The sequence below is a fragment of the Pristiophorus japonicus genome, chromosome 4, assembly GCF_044704955.1.
Source record: "Pristiophorus japonicus isolate sPriJap1 chromosome 4, sPriJap1.hap1, whole genome shotgun sequence".
NCBI lineage: Eukaryota > Metazoa > Chordata > Chondrichthyes > Pristiophoridae > Pristiophorus > Pristiophorus japonicus.
In genome coordinates, this window is record NC_091980.1 from 272894246 (window position 1) to 272918075 (window position 23830).

Sequence of the window (23830 nt, forward strand, 5' to 3'; positions counted from 1 at the left end):
GGAAAAGTGAAAAAGAAAATGAGAGGCAAAAGACAGGGTATGAGAATAGAATGTCAGCGAACATAAACGGGCATCCAAAAGAGGAGGAGCGGGCCCGATTAGGGACCAAAAAGACCTATGCATGGAGGCAGAGGCTATGGTTGAGGTACTAAATGAGTATTTGGCATTAGTCTTCACCAAGGTACAAGATGCTGCCATAGACATAGCAAAGGAGGAGGTAGAGGAAATACTGGATGGGATACGAATTGATAAAGACAGAGTACTAGAAAGGCTGGCTGCACTTAAAGTAGGTAAGTCACCAGGACCAGATGGGATGCATCCTAGGACGTTGAGGGAAGTGAAGGAAGAAATCGCGGAAGTACTGGCCATAATATTCCAATCCTCCTTAGAAACGTGAGTGGTGCCAGAGGACTGGAGAATTGCAAATGTTACACCCTTGTTCAAAAAAGGGTATAAAGATAAACCTAGCAACGATAGGCTGGTAGGTTTAACCTCGGTAGTGGGGAAAGCTTTTAGAAACAATAATCAGGGACAAAATTGTCACTTGGACAGGTGTGGATTAATTAAGACATGCCAGCACAGATTTGTTAAAGGTAAATTGTGTTTAACCAACTTGATCAAGTTTTTTGATGAGGTAACAGAGATGATGATAGCAATGCGGTTGATGTGGTATACATGGATTTCCAACAGGCGTTTGACAAAGTGCCACATAATAGGCTTACCAGCAAAGTTGAAGCCCATGGAATAAAAGGGACAGTGGCAGTATGGATACAAAATTGGCTTAGTGACAGAAAACAGTCGTGGTGAACGGTTGTTTTTCAGACTGGAGGAAAGTATTCCCCAGGGGTCGGTTCTAGGACCACTGTTTATATATATATGTATATATGTGTATATTAAGACTTGGATGTGGATGTACAGGGCATAATTTCAAAATTTGCAGATGACAAAACTTGGAAGTATAGGGCACAGCGAGGAGGATAATGATAAGACTTCAAGATGGTTTCCATATTTACAAAAGGATATACTTGCTTTGGAGGCAGGTCAGAGAAGGTTCACTAGGTTGATTCCGGGGATGAGCGGGTTGACTTATGGAGGAAAGGTTGAGTCTCTACTCATTGGAATGAGAAGAATGAGAAGTGCTCTTATCGAAATGTGTAAGATTATGAGGGGGCTTGACAAGGGGAATGCAGAGAGGATGTTTCCATGATACAGGAAATTGAGTTAGGGAAATTGATGGGATTGAAGGCCGATAAATCCCCAGGGCCTGATAGTCTGCAATCCAGAGTACTTAAGGAAGTGGCCTTAGAAAGAGTGGATGCATTGGTGGTCATTTTCCAACATTCTATAGACTCTGGATCAGTTCCTATGGATTGGAGGCTAGCTAAGGTAACCCAACTTTAAAAAAAAAAATAGGGAGAGAGAAAACAGGGAATTATAGACTGGTTAGGCTGACATCGGTAGTGGGGAAAATGTTGGAATCAATTGTTAAAGATGTAATAGCAGCGTATTCGGAAACCAGTGACAGGATCAGTCCAAGTCAGCATGGATTTATGAAAGGGAAATCATGCTTGACAAATCTTCCAGAATTTTTTGAGGATGTAACTTGTAGAGTGGACAAGGCAGAACCAGTGAATGTGGTGTATTTGGACTTTCAAAAGGCTTTTGACAAGGTCCCACACAAGAGATTAGTGTGCAAAATTAAAGCACATGGTATTGGGGGTAATGTATTGACGTGGATAGAGAACTGGTTGGCAGACAGGAAGCAAAGAGTAGGAATAAACGGGTCCTTTTCAGAATGGCAGGCAGTGACTAGTGGGGTACCGCAAGATTCAGTGCTGGGACCCCAGCTATTTACAATATACATTAATGATTTAGACAAAGAAATTGAATGTAATATCTCCAAGTTTGCAGATGACACTAAGCTGGATGGCAGTGTGGGCTGTGAGGAGAATGCCAAGAGGCTGCAGGGTGACTTGGACAGGTTAGGTGAGTGGGCAAATACATGGCAGATGCAGTACAATGTAGATAAATGTGAGATTATCCACTTTGGTGGCAAAAACAGGAAGGCAGATTATCTGAATGGTAACAGATTAGGAAAAGGGGAGGTGCAACGAGACCTGGGTGTCATGGTACATCAGTCATTGAAAGTTGTCATGCAGGTACAGCAGGCAGTGAAGGCGGCAAATGGCATGTTGTCATAGTGAGAGGATTTGAATATAGGAGCAGGGAGGTCTTACTGAAGTTGTACAGGGCCTTGGTGAGGCCACACCTTGAATATTGTGTACAGTTTTGGTCTCCTAATCTGAGAAAGGACATTCTTGCTATTGAGGGAGTGCAGTGAAGGTTCACCAAACTGATTCCCGGGATGGCAGGACTGACATATGAAGAAAGACTGGATCGACTCGGCTTATATTCACTGGAATTTAGAAGAATGAGAGGGGATCTCATAGAAATAAATAAAATTCTGATGGGATTGGACAGGTTAGATGCAGGAAGAATGTTCCCGATGTTGGGGGAAGTCCAAAACCAGGGGTCACAGTCTAAGGATAAGGGGTAAGCCATTTAGAACCAAGATGAGGAAAAACTTCTTCACTCAGAGGATTGTGAACCTGTGGAATTCTCTACCACAGAAAGTTGTTGAAGCCAGTTCGTTAGCTATATTCAAAAGGGAGTGAGATGTGGCCCTTACAGCTAAAGGGATCAAGGGGTATGGAGAGAAAGCAGGAATGGGGTACTGAAGTTGCATGATCAGCCATGATCATATTGAATGGAGGTGCAGGCTCGAAGGGCCGAATGGCCTCCTCCTGCACCTATTTTCTATGTTTCAATGATGGGGGAGATTAGAACTAGAGGGCGTGGTCTTAGAATAAGGCACCGCCCATTTAAAACAGAAATGAAAAATTTCTTCTGAGGGTTGTAAATCTGTGGAATTCACTGCCTCAGAGAGATGTGGAAGCTGGGACATTGAATAAATTTAAGACAGGAATAGACAGTTTCTTAAATGATAAGGGGATAAAGGGTTATGGGGAGCGGGCGGGGAAGTGGAGCCGAGTCCATAATCAGATCAGCCATGATCTTATTGAATGGCGGAGCAGGCTCGAGTGACAGTATGGCCTACGCCTATTCTTATTTCTTATGCTCTAATGACAGTCAGGCTGGTGGAATGAGCACACATGTGGCAGATGAAATTTAACACAGAAAAGTGTGAAGTGATACATTTTGGTAGAATGAGGAGAGAAAATATAAACTAAAGATTACAATCCTAAAGGGTCATGCACAGAGAGACCTCTGAGTATATGTGCACAAATCATTGAAGGTGGCAGGGCAGGTTGAGAAAGCAGTTAAAAAGCATACAGGATCCTGGGCTTCATGAATCGAGCTATAGAGTACAAAAGTATGGAAATTATGAACCACCTTTATAAAACACTGGTTCGGCCTCAACTGGAGTATTGTGGCCAATTCTAGGCACTGCAATTTAGGAAAGATGTGAATGCTTTAAAGAGGTGCAGAAAAGATTTGAGAACAATTGCAGGGATGAAGGATTTCAGTTATGTGGATAGATAGGAGAAGCTGGGTTTGTTCTCCTTGGAGCAGAGAAGATTGAGAGGAGATTTGATCGAGGTATTCAAAATCATAAGGGGCCTGGACAGAGAAACTGTTCCCATTGGCAGAAGGGTCAAGAACCAGAGGACACAGATTTAAGGTGACTGGCAAAAGAACCAAAGGCAACATAAGAAAAAACATTTTACGCTGCGGGTGGTTAGGATCTGGAACGCACTGCTTGAAAGGGTGGTGGAGGAAGACTCAATCACAGCTTTCAAAAGGGAGTTGGATAAGTACCTGAAAGAAAAAAAATTGCAGGACTACGGGAAAAGGGCGGGAATGGGGGATTCGCTGAGATGCTCTTACAGAGAGCCGGCACAGGCTCGACGGGCCGAATGGCCCACTTCCGTGCTGTAACCATGGACCTGATATGGGTTTGAAATGTATATTAGGATTCACCAAGACATGAGGTTGCACACGACCAAGTTCTGCCAGAGTGAGCAGTCAGAAAGGTGGATGGAATTGGAAAGCTAGGTACAGGCTTTTCGGTGCAATCCAAAAGAGAATAACCCTGGTGTAGCCAGAGAGAAAGTATACAGAAAAATAAAATTCTCAAAGGCGACAGAAATATTTTCATTTTAAATGTACATACGGGTTCCAGTGTTCTTTAGAGATTCTATATAGGCTGGGAAACATAATAGGCAGGATTACAGAGGAATTCTCTTCTATAAGACTCATAATGTATTCATTGTTCCAGTAATAAAGCGCCCTCTCAGCCACCTTGAGAGACAGAAAGAACAATTAGATTTTCAGCAATATTGAAAAAAGACTGCACAAGTAGCACAAATACGAGGAAGAGAAATATCTCCAGTACAGAGCTCTCTCTATATTATGCTTTGTATTTGTTATAGTTACTGGGTGATCCTCCATGTATCGCTCAGGTCAAAAACATTCTTTAAAAATAAGAATCTGTTGAAACAGGTAGATTTTGTGTTAATTTTAGTCGGCTGAGATCAGCACTGTGGAGACTGCTGTCAGTGAGAACACATTGCCTAGAGTCTCATTCTTGTAGCCTGGTGGAATTGTCATTGGGAATGATTTTTGGTTAGTTCTCTCACATCTGTGACAAGTGTAGCAGCAGGACTCATGGGTGGGTATGTGGGGAAGCAGTGAGCTGGCAAATCAGCTCTTCTAGCACTAACCAACACAAGAAAATATCCTGTAAGTTGACTGAAATATGTTCCCAAAATAGAGATTCAGTTTAAATGTGTCCAATAAAATGGAGTCAGTAGTTAAATTGAATGCTGGAAATGGCTGTGAAATCAAAACCATTATTTATTTGTGATAAAAGGCCCTTGATGGAAGGCACAGGCTGGAGATAGCTCATTAATGGGACATAAATATGCCATGCTGATCTGGTCCTATGTCAGATCCTTTGTTAAAAGAAAAGATCGTGACATTAAGGGAGTGGAAGTAAGTTTGATATGCCTAGGTATTGATATTGGGCGAAATGTACCAAGGGTTCACTTCTTTTGGTGCCAACCACTTCTAACAGTCACATGAGTGTCCTAGAAGCTAATGCCGTTATCCCAGTGGAGGAGGATAATCGATTCAACCATGTAGCTCATTAAGGACAAGGTCATATAAGCACAGGAAACAATGTTAACCACCCGCATAGAGATTCTATTCAATAGACTGGCTATCCAACGCTGTTAATTTGTCAGATATCTATGGAGTTTAATCCTAAATTAATCTTACCAATTTATGTTAGTCTTCGACATGGATTTCAACAATAATTTGTTAAATCAGTGATCCAGTAACACTGAATTACAGTGACACTATTGAATTATCTTTACAACCTCTGTTACTCATTGTTAAGTAACTCTTCATTATTTGTTGTTCTAGTTGTTAGAAATAGTTATGGATAGGGATACCTATTAATTGTTTGTATACCCAGTATTTAAATTTAAATAGTGATAATTGTCATTTTGCAGTCAATGAATAGTAGTTAATGCACGACTTGTCATCTGACGTCTTTGATGATATGGCAAAAAGGGTTATTTCATTCACTCAATAGTTAGTAGGTATCCCAATTGAGATTTGGTGCAGCAAGCTCAAATTCAAATTCAATTTGGACTGCGTGATGCAAATCAGTTCAGCGAGCCAACTTAGGCATCATTCATTTCCAGACCTAAACTGGACAGTAAACCCCAGACATTTCCTTAGTGAGGTGTTACGGTGAGGGGGTTAAAGATTTGTCTGGTTCCATGATGTATATCCGAACCCAGTGCTCTTCCACCAGCAGTATAAAGAACAATGCTCAGAAACAAAATGTCAGCATCTCTGACTCCTATTGGTTTTCCATCATCCATGAAAATTCTTATAACCAAGGTTCCATTGCAGTGTGAAGACAGGAATGTGAAGTTGAGATTAATGTACACACCATCCCTCATTACCCAAGGCAATGCAGGATTACTGAAACTCGAGGCTTTTCTCAACAGTGATTATATCACTGCCCAGAGATTTGGTGGCACAATATTGCTATTCATTGTCTCAATTCTGGGTATTTAATTAAAAAAACTTCATATTCGAATAAATACTCAAAAACACGTGCATTACATCAACATTCAGTAGGAAAGGAGGCCAAGGCTACAATTTGTTTATAACACAATAATTTAAACTTGTGATCAGCATAAATGACTCAAAAATTCTCGTTATTTTGAAGAAAAAGACAAATATAGCTAAAAGGACCAACAGCAAATATAACCCGCTGATGCTTTAGTTTTTATTCTGAAGCTCTAAGGTGGATTTTTTTAATATCCAATATATATGGAAAAAAGCAGTGGGCATCATGCATTTATCCTCAAATGCTTCCACTCAGCACACTAATCTGCTTTGCTAACAGACTGAATTCACTTTTTTTTGTTGTATTTACAGAAAATAATTTACATTACTTGGACTTTATGTGCAACCAGCAATAATGCTTTAATCTATGGCACAAGAAGCAACTTCAAACCTGGAAATGGGGGCTGGAAACACATCTGGAAATTTGTTTGAAGAGCGGGTCCTGAATTTTTACAAACTGTGCAGGCTCAATAACATCCAAGATTTCCTCCAACTCCCCAAGGAACATGACCTGGTTTAGAAAAAAGTAAGATAAATAATGTCATCAATTTCCATCGCATTTTCACAACACAGAAAATATTTTACCACTCTAATTTTTTTGAATATAAATCATCTATTATGTATTTGTAATTAAAAACATACTAATTCTTTTGTAAATTCTATCTCTGAATCCAATAATTTTTTTTGTTGTCAATTTTCTCCCGTCCGTCTTTCCTGAAAGTGTCCACTGCTAAAAGGTACCATTCTACAGGTACAACTAACCCTCTGTTACCTCAGCCAAGTGGCCAATCTTCAAGTGTGTGTTGTTGGCAGATTGTTTGACTATGTGGAGCCTAATCATCCCTTCACCCAACATTCACTTTTTAACTAGGAATAACTGACTAGCGACTGGTTAATATTTCAGGCCAGTTATAGTAGTACCATTACTACCATACTGGCCGTGATCTACTACCCAAGCACAGGCCAGGAGCCATGGCCACGATCTTCTGAGCTGCAAGGTTCAGTTGCATGCTCCTAATAACTGAGACAATGGAATCCCAGTACATAAGTCTTCATTCTATATAGCACTTTAAATTGTGCCAGAATATTACTTTATTCCTTCTAAAACATCAATAATTTAACACAAGTGCTTATGTTCTGTGGACAATGTTTCGGTTTTTAGGAATCACATTCTAATAGACGGGCAACAGAGATTGCTTTTTTATGTTTTGTTAATCAGCATACCAATTGTAAGAAATTTTGAAAGCAAAGGTCACAACTCATCTGTGTCTCTTTAGTCAGTCTTCACTTTATCATGTTGGTCAACCTTAATTTAATCCCAATTAGTTTGGTCAATGAAAGGTTGGTATTAACAAAAATACAGTACAAAAGGTGTTATTCCATTTTGGCTTTACTTCTCATTTAAAGCACCTTCCATACTTCTTGGGAAATCAAAAATCTATACTAATAGAAATTGCCATATCATAAGGAACTTGAAAGCATTTTTTTTTTTTAAAGTTCAGTAATGTGCTGAGCATTATGCAGAATTTCTTTGAAATATCACAACTGCATTATTTTGAAACCTGCAATATAACAAATATAAAAGTGTAACTCATTAGAAAACTTGAAAAAAAAAATGGACTTAGCACATTGTGGTCACATCGCCTTTTGGGAAAAAGAACCTCTAAATAATATTGCTTCCAGTAATTTTAAATGAAAGTCTGCTCTTCGAAAGAACAGGCAGAACTTTCAACTTCGGCAGAGGCGTGAAACAGGTGGTAGGGGATTGGCTGCCCGTTATACACCCAACTAGATTAAAGTAAACGGAAAGGAGAATTGCGTGTGGGTGTATTTATAGGCGGCCGATTCTATACCTCCCGTTGTGTGGCACTGCTGGAGTTGAAAGTTCCGACGAACATCTTCAGTATTTATTGCCAATTATGAATTGGGTCTTTAATAGGATTCCCTCAAACCCAAGTGAAACTTGAGCAAATGTATTTTACCTGGCCATCACTTCTTGCACACACAAGTTTAAAATGTCATTTATCAACAGGTAGAGTTTAAATGCAGTCTCTCAAACACCTATTTTCTGGTACACAAACCTAGTCAAGCACATTAAGGATTTGCTTTGTTTACAGATGATTTATTAAATAGTAGTAGAAATGGCTAATTTAGAAAATTCTACTGCTCGTGATGCAGAAAAGAAAAGTAATAAGTAATCTTACTACTTCACCAGGATCACTATTTTGTGAAAGTCTTGGGGTGCTGCTGTGACCCGAATAAGCAGGAATGCCTGTCCCCATATTCTGACTTGGAAACCTGGAATATGATTGGTTCAGTGTCAGAGATGACTGACGGTCAATCATACCTGACACACAGAACATAGATGATCTCACCGTGCAATGGGGAAGTGGGAACAGATGGAAATTGTGACACCAGGACATATGTGCATATCTTAGAAAAATAATTTTAGAGGCACAAGCCTATGAAATGGTATGAATTTTTTTTTAAATTAATGTGAAAGTTTCTATGAAGTAAAGCTTTTAAGTTTATGGAAAAATAAACTAAAGGCTTCAAAACTTTAAAAATTATAAATTTGGAAACAAAATGAACATTTTATACATCAAAACATGAAAATTGGTCACAGCATACCAAAATCTGTCATTAGCAAACTATTAGGTTTTCATTAGAAATGAGAGACTGTGCACATTAATTTACTCGATTTAAGCCTGCATTTCTCTGCTAGCTATTCTCCCACTTCATGATTTAATTGCATGCTACATTAGTTCATATCCAAGATGATAGTTAACAGCTGAATTACTGTGGTCAATCTCATTCACCTGCATGAATTATCAATATGCTGCAGTCAGTCCAGAACAATCATTTCAATGGAAAAGTAATCATGGTACATTTCCACATGATGGAAATTATAGCCCAAATTATTGGAGGCTATAATCAATTAAGCTTTTCTGACAATACTTCTCCAATAGTTGTTACTATGGATATACCGGACAGTGAAAAATTTATAGAAGAAAGAACTGAAGTCAAAGTGACAATCATAATAATAATAATAATAATAATAATAATAATAATAGGAAGTGGGTGGGGGGGAGGGGGGGTAAATTGCACCAGAGTCAACCACCAGGGGACTACCTGAACTCTCCATTCTTACAACAGCAGAGCTAGGAATACCTTTACAATTTTGTACACTCAGAACAGATCTTCAAAATACAAAAACAAAATCTGTATCACTACATTAAGTGGTAGCATTCAAACTATATAGGAAACAATGTATTTAGCTTGCAAGTACGCTCACAACAGATCTTCATAGAAGGTACAAGAATAAGGTGGTTTCATGGTTTTTTAGATCACTTATTTTTCTCTAGTAATTATGGGATTGTAAATACTTTGAGATCCTAATAAATATCTAGTGTTACTAGATCCTAATAAGTATCAAGTGTTACTAGATCCCATATTCTGCATGCTTATCTGAAAAATACATTTTTAAAACAGTCCAATAAATTGCTTCGAAATGGGAGCTTAAACGTAGAATGATAGTAACTTCAGCAACAGGCAGATTTTTTTTGCTAGCACGCTCAACATATATATGACACAATTCTAAAGATGTCCTAATCAGTACATTAAGTGTTTGTGTGCTATGGAAGCAACTGGAGTGATTGACCAGCGAACTCGGTTTTATTTTTGTAATTAAAATTTCACACAAGAACACCTATACGTGTATCTTACATATAATTAATAATTACATCAGCCTAAACCCTTCTTTTCACGTATTCAGGCAAGTATAGGTTCAAACAGTTTGCTTACCTCTTTTTGACTGCAAGTTTTTGGCCAAAACTTAAGTAAACCCCTGATGACCTGAAGAAGCATACAGGACAAACATTTTAACATCAATCCACTTTAAACTTTTCTTTCAAACAAAGCATTAATTGAGAAACATAAGTAAAACCTACCGATTCGGTTAATGTTGGATCTTTTTCTAGAAACTGTACAATGCAATATGCCAACTGTGGAATAAAAATAAAATGACTGTTAAAACTAGTTTAAAAAAAAAATCAGTTTAACCAATGAAAGGTTTAAACTATTCTATTATGTTTGAGCTACAAGAGCAGGAACAATGTTTTGTCCAATCTGCAAAGCAAATCAATTAAGTGCATGGCAATTTGTCATGTACTGTATCACAATCAGGTTTGGCCTTCAATGCCTACCCATCCTGGAGTTTACAAAGACAGAAATGAGATGAGAAAGAAATGAAATTAAAGTAGATTCTGATGGTTCTTCTGGAAGGCATTGTCCTTGAATAGAGTGGCATTATTTCTTATTCCCCTAATACAGTTCCCACCGTTTATTGCAGTTGATAATGTGATTTTTCCACTATAAAAAGTGAACGGTGTATCATGAGAACATATAATTGAAATTTTAATTTCCTTCTAATTAAAAATGCTTCATCGTTTTCTTTCCAGAAGACAACAGAACGCGTCAGCCTTTCCTCACTGTGCGGATCTAACTATAACTGCACTTGTAAATGACAATCATCATGGGTAGATCCTTGGAATCGAGGAAGACTTGTTTCCACTCCTGAAGTGAGTTCTTCGGTGGCTGAACAGTCCAATACGAGTTGTGATCGTGGTAATCTATCCCTCATCCTTCTTCACCTGTCTACATCCTTTGACATGGTAGACAACACAATCCTCCTCCATCCAGATGGGTGGAACTGCCCTTATCTGGTTTCATTCTTATCTATCCAGACGTAACCAGAGAATCATCTGCAATGGCTTCTCTTCCCACTCCTGCACCGTTGCCTCTGGAGTCGCCCAAGGATCAATCCTTGGCTCCCTCCTATTTCTCATCTGCATGCTGCCCCTTGGCGACATCATCCAAAAACACATCAAGTTCCATATGTATGTTGACAACACCCACCTCTACCGTACCACTATCTCTCAACCCATCTACTGTCTGATTTGTCACACTGCTTGTCCAACATCCAGTACTAAATGAGCAGAAATTCCCTCCATCTAAATATTGGAAAGGCCAAAGCCATTGTCATCGGTTGCTGCCACAGACAACATTCCCTTGCCATCGACTCCATGCCTCTCCCTGGCAACCTTGATGCCGTATTTGACCTAGAGATGAACTTCCGACCACATATCACCAAGACCTTCTACTTCTACCGCCGTAACATCGCCTGACTCCACCTTACTTCAGCTCATCTGCTGCTGAAAGCCTCATTCATCCCTTTGCTACCTCTAGACTGGACTAGTCCAATGATCTTCTGGCCAGCCTCTCATCTTCCATCCTACATACACTTGAGGTCATCCAAAACTCTGCTTCCCGTATCCGAACTCACACCAAGTCCTGTTCACCCATCACCCCTGTGCTCTCTTACCTACATTGGCTCTCGGTCCAGCAACACCTCAATTTTAAAATTCTCATTTGTTTTCAAATCCCTCCATGGATTCACCCCAACCCATGTCTGTAACTTCCTCCAGCCCGACAACCGTGCACTCCTCCCATTCTGGCCTCTTGCGCATCCCGATTTAAAAATCGCTCCAACATTGACGGCTGTGCCTTCAGCTGCGTAGGCCCAAGCTCCAGAATTCCCTGCCTAAACCTCTCTGTCTCTCTACCTCCTTTAAGACACTCCTTAAAACCAACCTCTTTGAACAAGCTTTTGGCCACTTGTCCTACTATCTCAGGTGGCTCAGTGTCAAATTTTGTTCGGCAACGCTGTGAAGCACCTTCACTACATTAAAGGTGCTATATAAATGAAAGTTGTTGTTGAACCGGTTAGTTTGAAACCTTGGTATGATGTTCAACCCCAAGCTTAACTTCTGACCACAGATCCTCTTCATCACAAAGACTTGCTTAACATCACCCTACCCGCCCCCAGCCCAATTCATGTTTGTGTCACCTGCAGTGTTGAGTTCTCCAATGCTGTCATTGCTGGCCTCCTACCCTCCATAAACTCTAACGTGTCGAAAACTGTGTTGCCTATTTCTTATCCTAAAGTCTCGCTCACCCATCACTCTCTTCCTCATAAACTTACATTGTTTCCCAGTCCTCCAATGCCTTAAATTTAAAATTATTTTCTTAAATCTCTCCATGCATATTTTCACATTTTCTCCATTACCTCTACCAGCCTTATAACTCCCTTATCCCCTATGAATTCTCTGTTAGTTTAGTTATTTCCTCAAAGATGAGCTAATGATTCTAACTGAGAAGATTGAAGGTGAATTTGATAGAAGTATTCAAATCGATAAAAGGAATAGGCATGGTAAACACAGATAATTTCATTGGTAGGTAAATCGAAGACAAGAGGCCATGATCTCAAAATAAGCACGAGATACATAAAAGGGAGATTAGAAGAAACATTTTCACAAAGACAATTACTGGAAGTGATTAGCTCGACCAGAGTGGTAACCAATTACTCGAATATAAATGGATATGGAGAGAAAGCAGAAAAATACATAGGATTACTCAGAATGTAGAGCACAGAAACAGGCCTTTGGCCCAACTGGTCCATGCCGGTGTTTATGCTCCACACAAGACTCCTGCCACCCCGCTTTATCTAACACCACCAGTATAAACCTTCTATTCCTTTATCCTTCGTATGTGTATCTAGCTTTGCCTTACATGCATCTATGCTATTCACCTCAACTACTCGTGGTACAAGGTTCCACATTCTAACCAGTTTCTGGGTATAGAAATTCTATATTGTATTTATTAGTGACTTTTATATTTCTGTCCCCTAGTTTTGGTCTCGCCCCACAAATGGAAACATCTTCCCTTCATCTACCCCATCAAACCCTTTCATAAAAGATTAATTTGGTGAAAAGGCAAAATAGAATCCAAAACAAAAGAACTGTGCAAAATCAGGGGCCTAACAATGGGCAGGAAGGGCCCCATGCTTAATTTTTTTTTAAAATCATGCCGGCCGATGTAACGCTCAAGCATTTTTCTCCATTACAGATATTGGGCTTAAATGGTCTGTAAAGTTTCCATATTCATGACAACTCTTAATATCAGGATAACTTTTGCTATCCTCTACATCTCAGTTACAGCTCATAAGCATGTATTTTGGATGGGATATTAAGAGGATGAGGAGGTAATAATTACAAAAATAAGGTTTTTTTTCTATTCACTTAAAGAAGCCTTTTCAAAAAAAGGCAATTCCAGTTTTGGTCTAAATTCCAGATAATTAAAACATTCAACTATTTATACATTACTAGTATGCAGGGATGCTTATAAGATGAACGGCTCTCAGTTTTGCAACATTACATTATATTATATTCTTAATGCCTCCAGCATTTAGTGAACATAGATCCTTGAAAGAAATATATTCTGGCATTAGTTCAATCAAAATGACATGACACATGAAATAAAAAATAAATAAAAATAGTGCTCAACAGCAGCATTGTCCGATAATTAGCAAAACATATAGCAGGCATTTTAAGATTAAAATAGTTTGAGATCATAAGGTTTAACAATTCTATTTTCATAAAAATACAACTAGTATTAAGAAAAGCTGTTCAAGTACATCAACATTTTTAAGACCACTAGATATGCTAGACGGCAGAAGGCACGTCCGCCAATGGTGGGACAAAGGGAATGAGGATTGCAGAACATTCCATAGTTGAAGAACATAGAATTAGGAACAGGAGTAGGCCATCTAGCTCCTCGAGCTTGCTCCGCCATTCAACAAGATCATGGCTGATCTGGCTGTGGACTCAGCTCCACTTACCCGCCCGCTCCCCGTAACCCTTAATTCCCTTATTAGTTAAAAATCTATCTGACTTGAATACATTCAATGAGCTAGCCTCAACTGCTTCCTTGGGCAGAGAATTCCACAGATTCACAACCCTCTGGGAGAAGAAATTCCTTCTGAACTCGGTTTTAAATTGGCTCCCCTGTATTTTGAGGCTGTGCCCCCTAGTTCTAGTCTCCCCGACCAGTGGAAACAACCTCTCTGCCTCTATCTTGTCTATCCTTTTCATTATTTCAAATGCTTCTATAAGATCACCTCATCCTTCTGAACTCCAACGAGTAAAGACTCAAGTCTACTCAATCTATCATCATAAGGTAACCCCCTCATCTCCGGAATCAGCCTAGTGAATCGTCACTGTACCCCCTCCAAAGCTAGTATATCCTTCCTTAAGTAAGGTGACCAAAACTGCACGCAATACTCCAGGTGCGGTCTCACCAATACCCGATGCAGTTGCAGCAGGATCTCCCTGCTTTTGTACTCCAATCCTCTCGCAATGAAGGCCAACATTCCATTCGCCTTCCTGATTACCTGCTGCACCTGCAAACTAACTTTTGAACCCCCAGGTCCCTCTGCACCTCAGCATGTTGTAATTTCTTCCCATTCAAATAATATTCCCTTTTACTGTTTTTTTTTCCCCCCCAAGGTGGATGACCTCACACTTTCCGACATTGTATTCCATCTGCCAAACCTTAGCCCATTCGCTGAACATATCTAAATCTCTTTGCAGCCTCTCTGTGCTCTACACAACCCGCTTTCCCACTAATCTTTGTGTCATCTGCAAATTTTGTTACACTACACTCTGTCCCCTCTTCCAGGTCATCTATTATTGTAAACAGTTGTGGTCCCAGCACCGATCCCTGTGGCACACCACTACCCACCGATTTCCAACCCGAAAAGGACCCATTTATCCCGACTCTCTGCTTTCTGTTAGCCAGCCAATTCTCTATCCATGCTAATACATTTCCTCTGACTCCGCGTACCTTTATCTTCTGCAGTAACCTTTTGTGTGGCACCTTATCGAATGTCTTTTGGAAATCTAAATACACCACATCCATCGGTACACCTCTATCCACCATGCTTGTTATATCCACAAAGAATTCCAGTAAATTAGTTAAACATGATTTCCCCTTCATGAATCCATGTTGCGTCTGCTTGATTGCACTATTCCTATCTAGATGTCCCGCTATTTCTTCCTTAATGATAGTTTCAAGCATTTTCCCAACTACAGATGTTAAACTAACCAGCCTATAGTTACCTGCCTTTTGTCTGCCCCCTTTTTTTTTTAAACAGAGGCGTTACATTAGCTGCTTTCCAATCCGCTGGTACCTCCCCAGAGTCCAGAGAATTCTGGTAGATTATAACGAATGCATCTGCTATAACTTCCGCCATCTCTTTTAATACCCTGGGATGCATTTCATCAGGACCAGGGGACTTGTCTACCTTGAGTCCCATTAGCCTGTCCAGCACTACCCCTCTAGTGATAGTGATTGTCTCAGGGTCCTCCCTTCCCACATTCCTGTGACCAGCAATTTTTGGCATGGTTTTTGTGTCTTCCACTGTGAAGACCGAAGCAAAATAATTATTTACGGTCTCAGCCATTTCCACATTTCCCATTATTAAATCCCCCTTCTCATCTTCTAAGGGACCAACATTTACTTTAGTCACTCTTTTCCGTTTTATATATCTGTAAAAGCTTTTACTATCTGTTTTTATGTTTTGCACTAGTTTACCTTCGTAATCTATCTTTCCTTTCTTTATTGCTTTTTTAGTCATTCTTTGCTGTTGTTTAAAATTTTCCCAATCTTCTAGTTTCCCACTAACCTTGGCCACCTTATATGCATTGGTTTTTAATTTGATACTCTTTTATTTCCTTGATTATCCATGGCTGGTTATCCCTTCTCTTACCGCCCTTCTTTTTCACTGGAATATATTTTTGTTGAGCACTATGAAAGAGCTCCTTAAAAGTCCTCCACTGTTCCTCAATTGTGCCACCGTTTAGTCTGTGTTTCCAGCCTACTTTAGCCAACTCTGCCCTCATCCCACTGTAGTCCCCTTTGTTTAAGCATAGTACGCTCGTTTGAGACACTACTTCCTCACCCTCAATCTGTATTACAAATTCAACCATACTGTGATCACTCATTCCGAGAGGATCTTTTACTAGGAGATCGTTTATTATTCCTGTCTCATTACACAGGGCCAGATCTAATATAGCTTGCTTCCTTGTAGGTTCTGTTACATACTGTTCTAAGAAACAATCCCATATGCATTCTATGAATTCCTCCTCCAGGCTACCCCGTGCGATTTGATTTGACCAATCAATATGTAGGTTAAAATCCCCCATGATTACTGCCGTTCCTTTTTCACATGCCTCCATTATTCCCTTGATTATTGCCCGCCCCACCGTGAAGTTATTATTTGGGGGCCTATAAACTACGCCCACCAGTGACTTTTTCCCCTTACTATCTCTAATCTCCACCCACAATGATTCAACATTTTGTTCATTAGAGCCAATATCATCTCTCACAACTGCCCTATCATCCTTTATTAACAGAGCTACCCCAACCTCCTTTCCCTTCTTGTCTATCTTTCCAAATCGTCAGATACCCCTGTATGTTTAATTCCCAGTCTTGGCCACCCTGCAACCACGTTTCTGTAATGGCCACCAAATCGTACCCATTTGTAATGATTTGTGCCGTCAACTCATTTACTTTATTTCGAATGCTGCGTGCGTTTAGGTAGAGTGTTTTAATACTAGTTTTTAAACCATGATTTTTAGTTTTGACCCCTCCTGCAGCCCCTTTATATTCATACATATTGTCCCTTCCTATCATCTTGTGGTTTACACTTACCCTAGTGCTACTCTGCTCTGTTGCCTCCTGCCTTTTGCATTCTTTCTTTAGACATGTTAATTAATCCAGTGCAGTACAAAATTACACTCACTGCCATATTAGTTTAACTCCTCCCCAACAGCACCAGCAAACACTCCCCCTAGGACATTGGTTCCCGTCCTGCCTAGGTGCAGACTGTCCAGTTTGTACTGGTCCCACCTCCCCCAGAACCGGTTCCAATGCCCCAGGAATTTGAATCCCTCTCTGCTGCACCACTGCTCAAGCCACGTTTTCATCTGAGCTATCCTGCGATTCCTACTCTGACTAGCACATGGCACTGGAATGCAGAAATTTTTGGAGGGTTGCGGGGAATGTTCCCATTAAGCTGCGCAGCCCTCCAGGGAATCCGTGTAGTGGGCTTGTCAGCTTTTCAATGCAAAAACTGCGCAGTTGCGATATTTTGAATAAGCCACACGGTGCCAAAAAGAATTACAATCAATATTGGTTGCAGGACTGGAGGATGTTAAACAGATACGATGGGGCAAGGTTATGGAGGGATTTGAACACAGGAATGAGAATTTTAAAACTGAGGCCTCCTACACTGTCTGACTAAGAGGACCCTAGTGTACCCTTCTTGTTTTACCCTTCTTTTTAGCCTTTTAAAACCCATTTTCAGGCCATTAAATCCAATAACTGCCGTTCTGACAGGACAGCTGACTTGTTCTCGCCATCCTCTTAATTCAGTCCTATAAAGGTTGGCTTATCTTACAGTTCTGACAAAGAGCCCACACCTAAAATGTTAACCCTTCAGGTGACAAGTGACTGCTTATTTCCAGCAGTTTCCTGGTTAATTTCAAATTTCCAACATTCGCCAGTTTTTATTGCAGCTATGGCTTTATCAATAATGTGAATGATTTAAATAACGTTTTAATTTATATCAAATGGTCGTATCGGATCGATCAATCTAGTATCATAACACCGTTATATTGATTGCAGACTTTAAATGAACTGCCAATCACATCCACATCTTTCTTTTTTACTGTTGCTTATGGACTACCATTCTACATTCCCAGCAAGATTGAAGTTTCCTTTTTGCAATTGGTATTGCTTCCACTAAATATATTTCAAGCACTACTTGCCACTTACTACATTAATTAAATTACTAAATTAAGTGATGTTACTACATTATGAATGGAAACACGTGCATGACAAATGAAAAAATTACAGTACTGGTAATATGAAGGTAATTTGAATGACCAAGACAGAGAAGCTTTAAAGATCATTAATTACCCCGATATATTGCTTTGCATCGGCAAGAAATTAGTTGACAAATTGTTATGAAGACCAAGATTGTATCCAAGCTACTCACACACACACACAATGTTTTCAAGGTCAATTAATCTGCGCAAAACAACATAAATCAACCTGTAACATGAGCCAGCAAGCATCACTGATCGATAATTACACAAAACTACAGTAAAGCAACTCAACCAGAGAATTCACTCAAGTAAATGAAAAGATAGAAATCAATGCTTTACCAAGCAAAATTTATAGTTCCTAAATTAGTACTTTGTATCAGTCATTGCGCCCTACAGTATATGCCTAACTTTTTCATTATTAACGCTCGATTGCTGCAACGGTTTACTCATAAAAGTGCTGTCGATTTCCAGGGTGTGCATTATAATGCATTAACTCACTGACAGAGCTGCTTGTTTTTAAGCAGTCATTTAAGGACATCAATGATTCATCATTGGCATTAAAGGCAACTAGATCCATTATTAAATTATGGGCCTACAGCTGCCAAAACAGTTGATTATTAAAACAAGTCAATGAAAACCCATTTATTTTGCAAAGCTCTTCCCACTTCCAAAATGGCTTGTTGGAACCAGAAGGAAAAATAAAACGTTTAAAAAAAAAAACTTAGAAATTACAAAAGGATTAGAAATGATTAATATACAAGTAGTTAGATTATGTAGGAAAAATATAAGCAAATATTAAAAATAGGTCAGATAGGGAATGGGGTAGAACAGAGAGAAGCACAGAGTCCAGCATAACTAACATTTAAGTACTAATTTTAGTAATTTATAGATAATACTGTATTTTAAAGCCTCTGACAATTGAGCATTTTTATTACTTTATTTCAGTAGTACTGCATGCACTGACAACTTTAACAAAACACACTGGACCATCTGCAGTTTAAAGAAGCTTTTACATTAGGTGCTGCTGTACTTTGGACCATAAGATCCCTGTGCAACAGCTCCTTGTGTATACGATCTAAATTTAGCACACAATTCTTATGTACTATGATATTGGCAGTGTAACATCACTGAAAGGCCATTTATACAATGGCACATGATAACACCACACAGCTAAATGACAGTGGCCATATGACCACGATACGCTCTTTTTTTCAGAATCAAAATTTGATCCACTGGAAAATAGAAGCAGCATACCAACACACTTCAATAAAGTTAAAAAAGTTAAACATTTATTTTAAAATTTCCCAGAAATAATGAGACTTCACAATCCTTGTAATGGCCAGGCCATAAGAAAAGAACTCCGATTCTAGCTACAAGTAAAAATCATTGCACACAACTATAGTAATCCTCCATGAAACCACACAATTTTTTTTTTTTAAATAAAAGTTCAATTTCCATTTTTATACCAATATCCATGAAACTCTGTTCTATAAACAGAATACTAATTGGGTCCATGTCTGATCTGATGTTTCAGCTCCTAACTGATTAGAAGACACTCATGTAGTTTAATCCATTTAGTGCTACACTAATACTAGTGCAGTGTATCTCATCGCTGAGAGCACGCAGAAATCAAGCGCAGGCAGTGGAAAGAGCATGCGGCAAATCAGTCCCACCCACCCTTCCCTCAACGACTATCTGTCCCCACCCGTGACAGTCTGTGGCTCGCATATTGGACTGTCCAGCCACCAAAGGACTCATTTTTGAGGGTCAAGTTTCGGCCTGAGTTGCTCCTATTTTTTTGGAGCAATTAGTTTAGAATGGAGCATCTTAGAAATTGCAATTCTCGGCATTTAGTTTGCTCCAATTCTAGTCAGTTAGAACAGTTTCATTTTAGAACAGATTTTTTTTTCCAAAAGGAGACGTGTCCGGCCACTTACGCCTGTTTTACAAGTTTAGGCAGTGAAAACTTACTCCAAACTAACTTAGAATGGAGTAAGGGTAGATTTTCGTACGCTCAGAAAAACCTTGCCTACACATTACAAATCAGGCGTAGGGAACGAGAGATAGGGGGGATGGGGGGGGGGGGGAGGGGGTTTACAAACATTAAACACTTCACTTTTACAAATAAAGAGCCATCATCAATAATGAATGATAAATAAATCAATAAATAAACCAATAAATCAATCCAAAATAATTAATTAAAAAAAAAATTTTAAAATCACAATAAATAAAAAATTATTTCTACTCACATACTGCAGCACCGGGGAGAAGATTGGGGGGGGGGGGGGTGGGGAAGAGAAGAAGATGGAGGGGGGGAAAAGAGATGATGATGGGGGGGGGGGGGGGGGGAAAAGAGATGATGGGGGGGGGGTGTGGGGGGGGGAAGAGAAGATGATGGGGGGGTGGGGGGGGGGGAGAAGAGAAAGAGATGATGGGGACAGGGACAGGGGGAGAGAGAGTGAGAGAGAGAGAGAGAGAGAGAGAGAGAGAGAGAGAGAGAGAGAGATGATGATGCTGATGGGGGGTGGGGGAGAGATGCTGATGGGGGGTGGGGGAGAGATGCTGATGGGGGGTGGGGGAGAGATGCTGATGGGGGGTGGGGGAGAGATGCTGATGGGGGGTGGGGGAGAGATGCTGATGGGGGGTGGGGGAGAGATGCTGATGGGGGGTGGGGGAGAGATGCTGATGGGGGGTGGGGGAGAGATGCTGATGGGGGGTGGGGGAGAGATGCTGATGGGGGGTGGGGGAGAGATGCTGATGGGGGGTGGGGGAGAGATGCTGATGGGGGGTGGGGGAGAGATGCTGATGGGGGGTGGGGGAGAGATGCTGATGGGGGGTGGGGGAGAGATGCTGATGGGGGGTGGGGGAGAGATGCTGATGGGGGGTGGGGGAGAGATGCTGATGGGGGGTGGGGGAGAGATGCTGATGGGGGGTGGGGGAGAGATGCTGATGGGGGGTGGGGGAGAGATGCTGATGGGGGGTGGGGGAGAGATGCTGATGGGGGGTGGGGGAGAGATGCTGATGGGGGGTGGGGGAGAGATGCTGATGGGGGGTGGGGGAGAGATGCTGATGGGGGGTGGGGGAGAGATGCTGATGGGGGGTGGGGGAGAGATGCTGATGGGGGGTGGGGGAGAGATGCTGATGGGGGGTGGGGGAGAGATGCTGATGGGGGGTGGGGGAGAGATGCTGATGGGGGGTGGGGGAGAGATGCTGATGGGGGGTGGGGGAGAGATGCTGATGGGGGGTGGGGGAGAGATGCTGATGGGGGGTGGGGGAGAGATGCTGATGGGGGGTGGGGGAGAGATGCTGATGGGGGGTGGGGGAGAGATGCTGATGGGGGGTGGGGGAGAGATGCTGATGGGGGGTGGGGGAGAGATGCTGATGGGGGGTGGGGGAGAGATGCTGATGGGGGGTGGGGGAGAGATGCTGATGGGGGGTGGGGGAGAGATGCTGATGGGGGGTGGGGGAGAGATGCTGATGGGGGGTGGGGGAGAGATGCTGATGGGGGGTGGGGGAGAGATGCTGATGGGGGGTGGGGGAGAGATGCTGATGGGGGGTGGGGGAGAGATGCTGATGGGGGGTGGGGGAGAGATGCTGATGGGGGGTGGGGGAGAGACGATGATGGGGGGTGGGGGAGAGACGATGATGGGGGGTGGGGGAGAGATGATGATGGGGGGTGGGGGAGAGACGATGATGGGGGGTGGGGGAGAGACGATGATGGGGGTGGGGGAAGAGATGATGATGGGGGTGGGGGGGTTGAGAAGGAAGAGGGAGGAGATGATGGGTGGTGGGGGGGGGGGGGGGGGGAGGGGGAAGAGAAAGAAAGAGAAGATGGCGACGATGCCGGGCCGCCGACGACTCTTTCGGCGTGGCCCGCCCCCAGCGAGAGGCTGTGTGAGCCGCCGAGGACTTCGGGCGGGACACACACGTAGCAGATGCCGAGCCGCCGCTGCCGACGACTCGTTGGGCGGGGCCGCTCCCAGCAGGAGGCCGGGCAGACGGGCCCCGCCGCCAGGTAAGATGCGCAGGCCACTCGGCCCGGGATAGTGGCGATGTCCCTTCGGCCTGGGATAAGGTCGTTGCCCCGGAGACAGGACGCGCTGGGATGGCCGGGCGCTACTGCGCATGCGCGCAGCTGCCGGCACTGTTTTTGGAGCAGGGCTCTCGCTCTGCCCCCAGCAGCCACATTTCCTACATTACAACAGTGACTACACTTCAAAAGTACTTCATTGACTGCAAAGAATTTTGGGACCTCTCGAGGTCATGAAAGGTGCTATATAAATGCAAGTCTTTCTTTTTAGGTTCCTTAGTACTGCATTCAATCAGCAGCCACTTTGTTTCCTGAACAGACTTTCCCACAGCTGTCATCAATGCCACTCCCTTATCAACTAACAAAGTACCTATTGAGCATAATGACGGAGAAATTTCTGACAAAGTACAATTCCAATTAAAAATTACAACCTTATGTTAAATGTAAGTTGAGGATATGTTTCACATTCATCCCCCTAAATGAGAGAGAGTATAGTACTACGTCGCTTTAGGTTGGAGTTATTTGGGAAAGTATAATCACTTCAATTTATGTCTAGTTTTAAATATTCTACCTACTCAATTTTGTAAAAAGAATGGATAGTATGGGGTCAAGTTTCGGGCCGCGCCTTGAACAGTGCAGCCCCGGCCTGGACGCCTGTTTTTCACGACTAAAAGCGAGACAGAAAAATACCCCTCAATTCTCCGGCTCCTTGCTGGTCCCTGGGAGCTCGGCGTGGCGCGCACACAGCAGCGGGGGGGCGGAGCCACAGAGTCGCGCCGATTCTGCAAGTGGAGGGGGGCGGGGCTAAGTTAAATGAGGCAACGTCGTGCCGGCAGCCCTGCGCATGCGCCAGAAACATTGGCACTCGGCCATTTTTAAAGGAACTTAAAGAAAAGTGCTGATTTGTCTCGTGGACCTCTGGAAAAGCTTGGGATTGAATTTTGGTGATTTTTGTGTGACTGAAGGAGTGCTTTTAGCAGCACTGTTGAATAAATCACCTGCTGAAATCAATGAGTGCTGCTTTTCACTGCTAAATTTCCAGAACAGGTGCTGCATAGGTGCATGCAAATTAAGGACCGTGTTTTGAAAAATAAGAGTGTCAATTCAATACAGCAATGGAACAACATCCACCAAGAACAAAGAATTTCTTGCATGAGGAAGTGGAGATATTAGTCAACGTCATTGAGCAGAGATGGCAGGAGCTAGATACCAGCAACAGAGGTCGCATAAAATTGGCACCTAAAGAAATGAAGAAACGCTGGAACCAAGTTGCAGAAGATTACTGCGCAGTGGTACATACCATGAGATCTGGAAGTCAGTGTAAAAAGAAATGGCACGACCTTGGTCAAGTCGTTAGTGTAAGTAATATTTTCAATTTTTAATGTAATCGTAATTGTAATGTGACTATCTGTATGTCCCACCCTGCAGAAAGGCACACTCTAAAAAGTTAGATTTTACTCTTTGCAGAAGAAATTGGCCCACAACAAAAGGGAAGCAACTCGAACAGGAGGAGGCGCGCCCAATCTGCATCCACTGACACCCTTGGAACAGAGGGTAGCTGCTGTGATGAGTCGTACATGGAGAAAAGCAATCAGTACAGCACAAGCTGGGCCCGCACGCGAGGAAGAGGGTAAGTCCTGAAAATGCATCGTGGCCCTTTAAATCAACCTGCTGCCTAACCTGATTTGTGTGAGAGTACACATGTTACCCATCCGGCCCCCTCCCTTGCTGTTAAACATTTGACTGTTCTGATGTATTTTGCAGAACATGATGATGCTGATGCTGCTGCTGCCAATCCTGAGGATCCTGAAGATACAGAACAAGAACCAGTATAACCAGATGC

The 23830-nt window shown here is 41.9% G+C and overlaps 1 protein-coding gene across 2 annotated transcripts in view; it reads right to left on the minus strand.

Moving 5' to 3' along the window:
* The window catches only part of ppp2r5eb (protein phosphatase 2, regulatory subunit B', epsilon isoform b), a 72581-nt gene that overhangs the window by 12507 nt on the left and 36244 nt on the right, over positions 1 to 23830 (minus strand). For both annotated transcript variants that reach the window (XM_070879477.1, XM_070879478.1), the window contains exons 7-10: positions 10119 to 10172; positions 9973 to 10023; positions 6560 to 6679; positions 4196 to 4323 (exon numbers count right to left, since the gene is read on the minus strand). In XM_070879477.1, coding sequence (XP_070735578.1) covers positions 4196 to 4323; positions 6560 to 6679; positions 9973 to 10023; positions 10119 to 10172 — 353 coding nt within the window. The remainder of the gene's footprint in view (positions 1 to 4195; positions 4324 to 6559; positions 6680 to 9972; positions 10024 to 10118; positions 10173 to 23830) is intronic.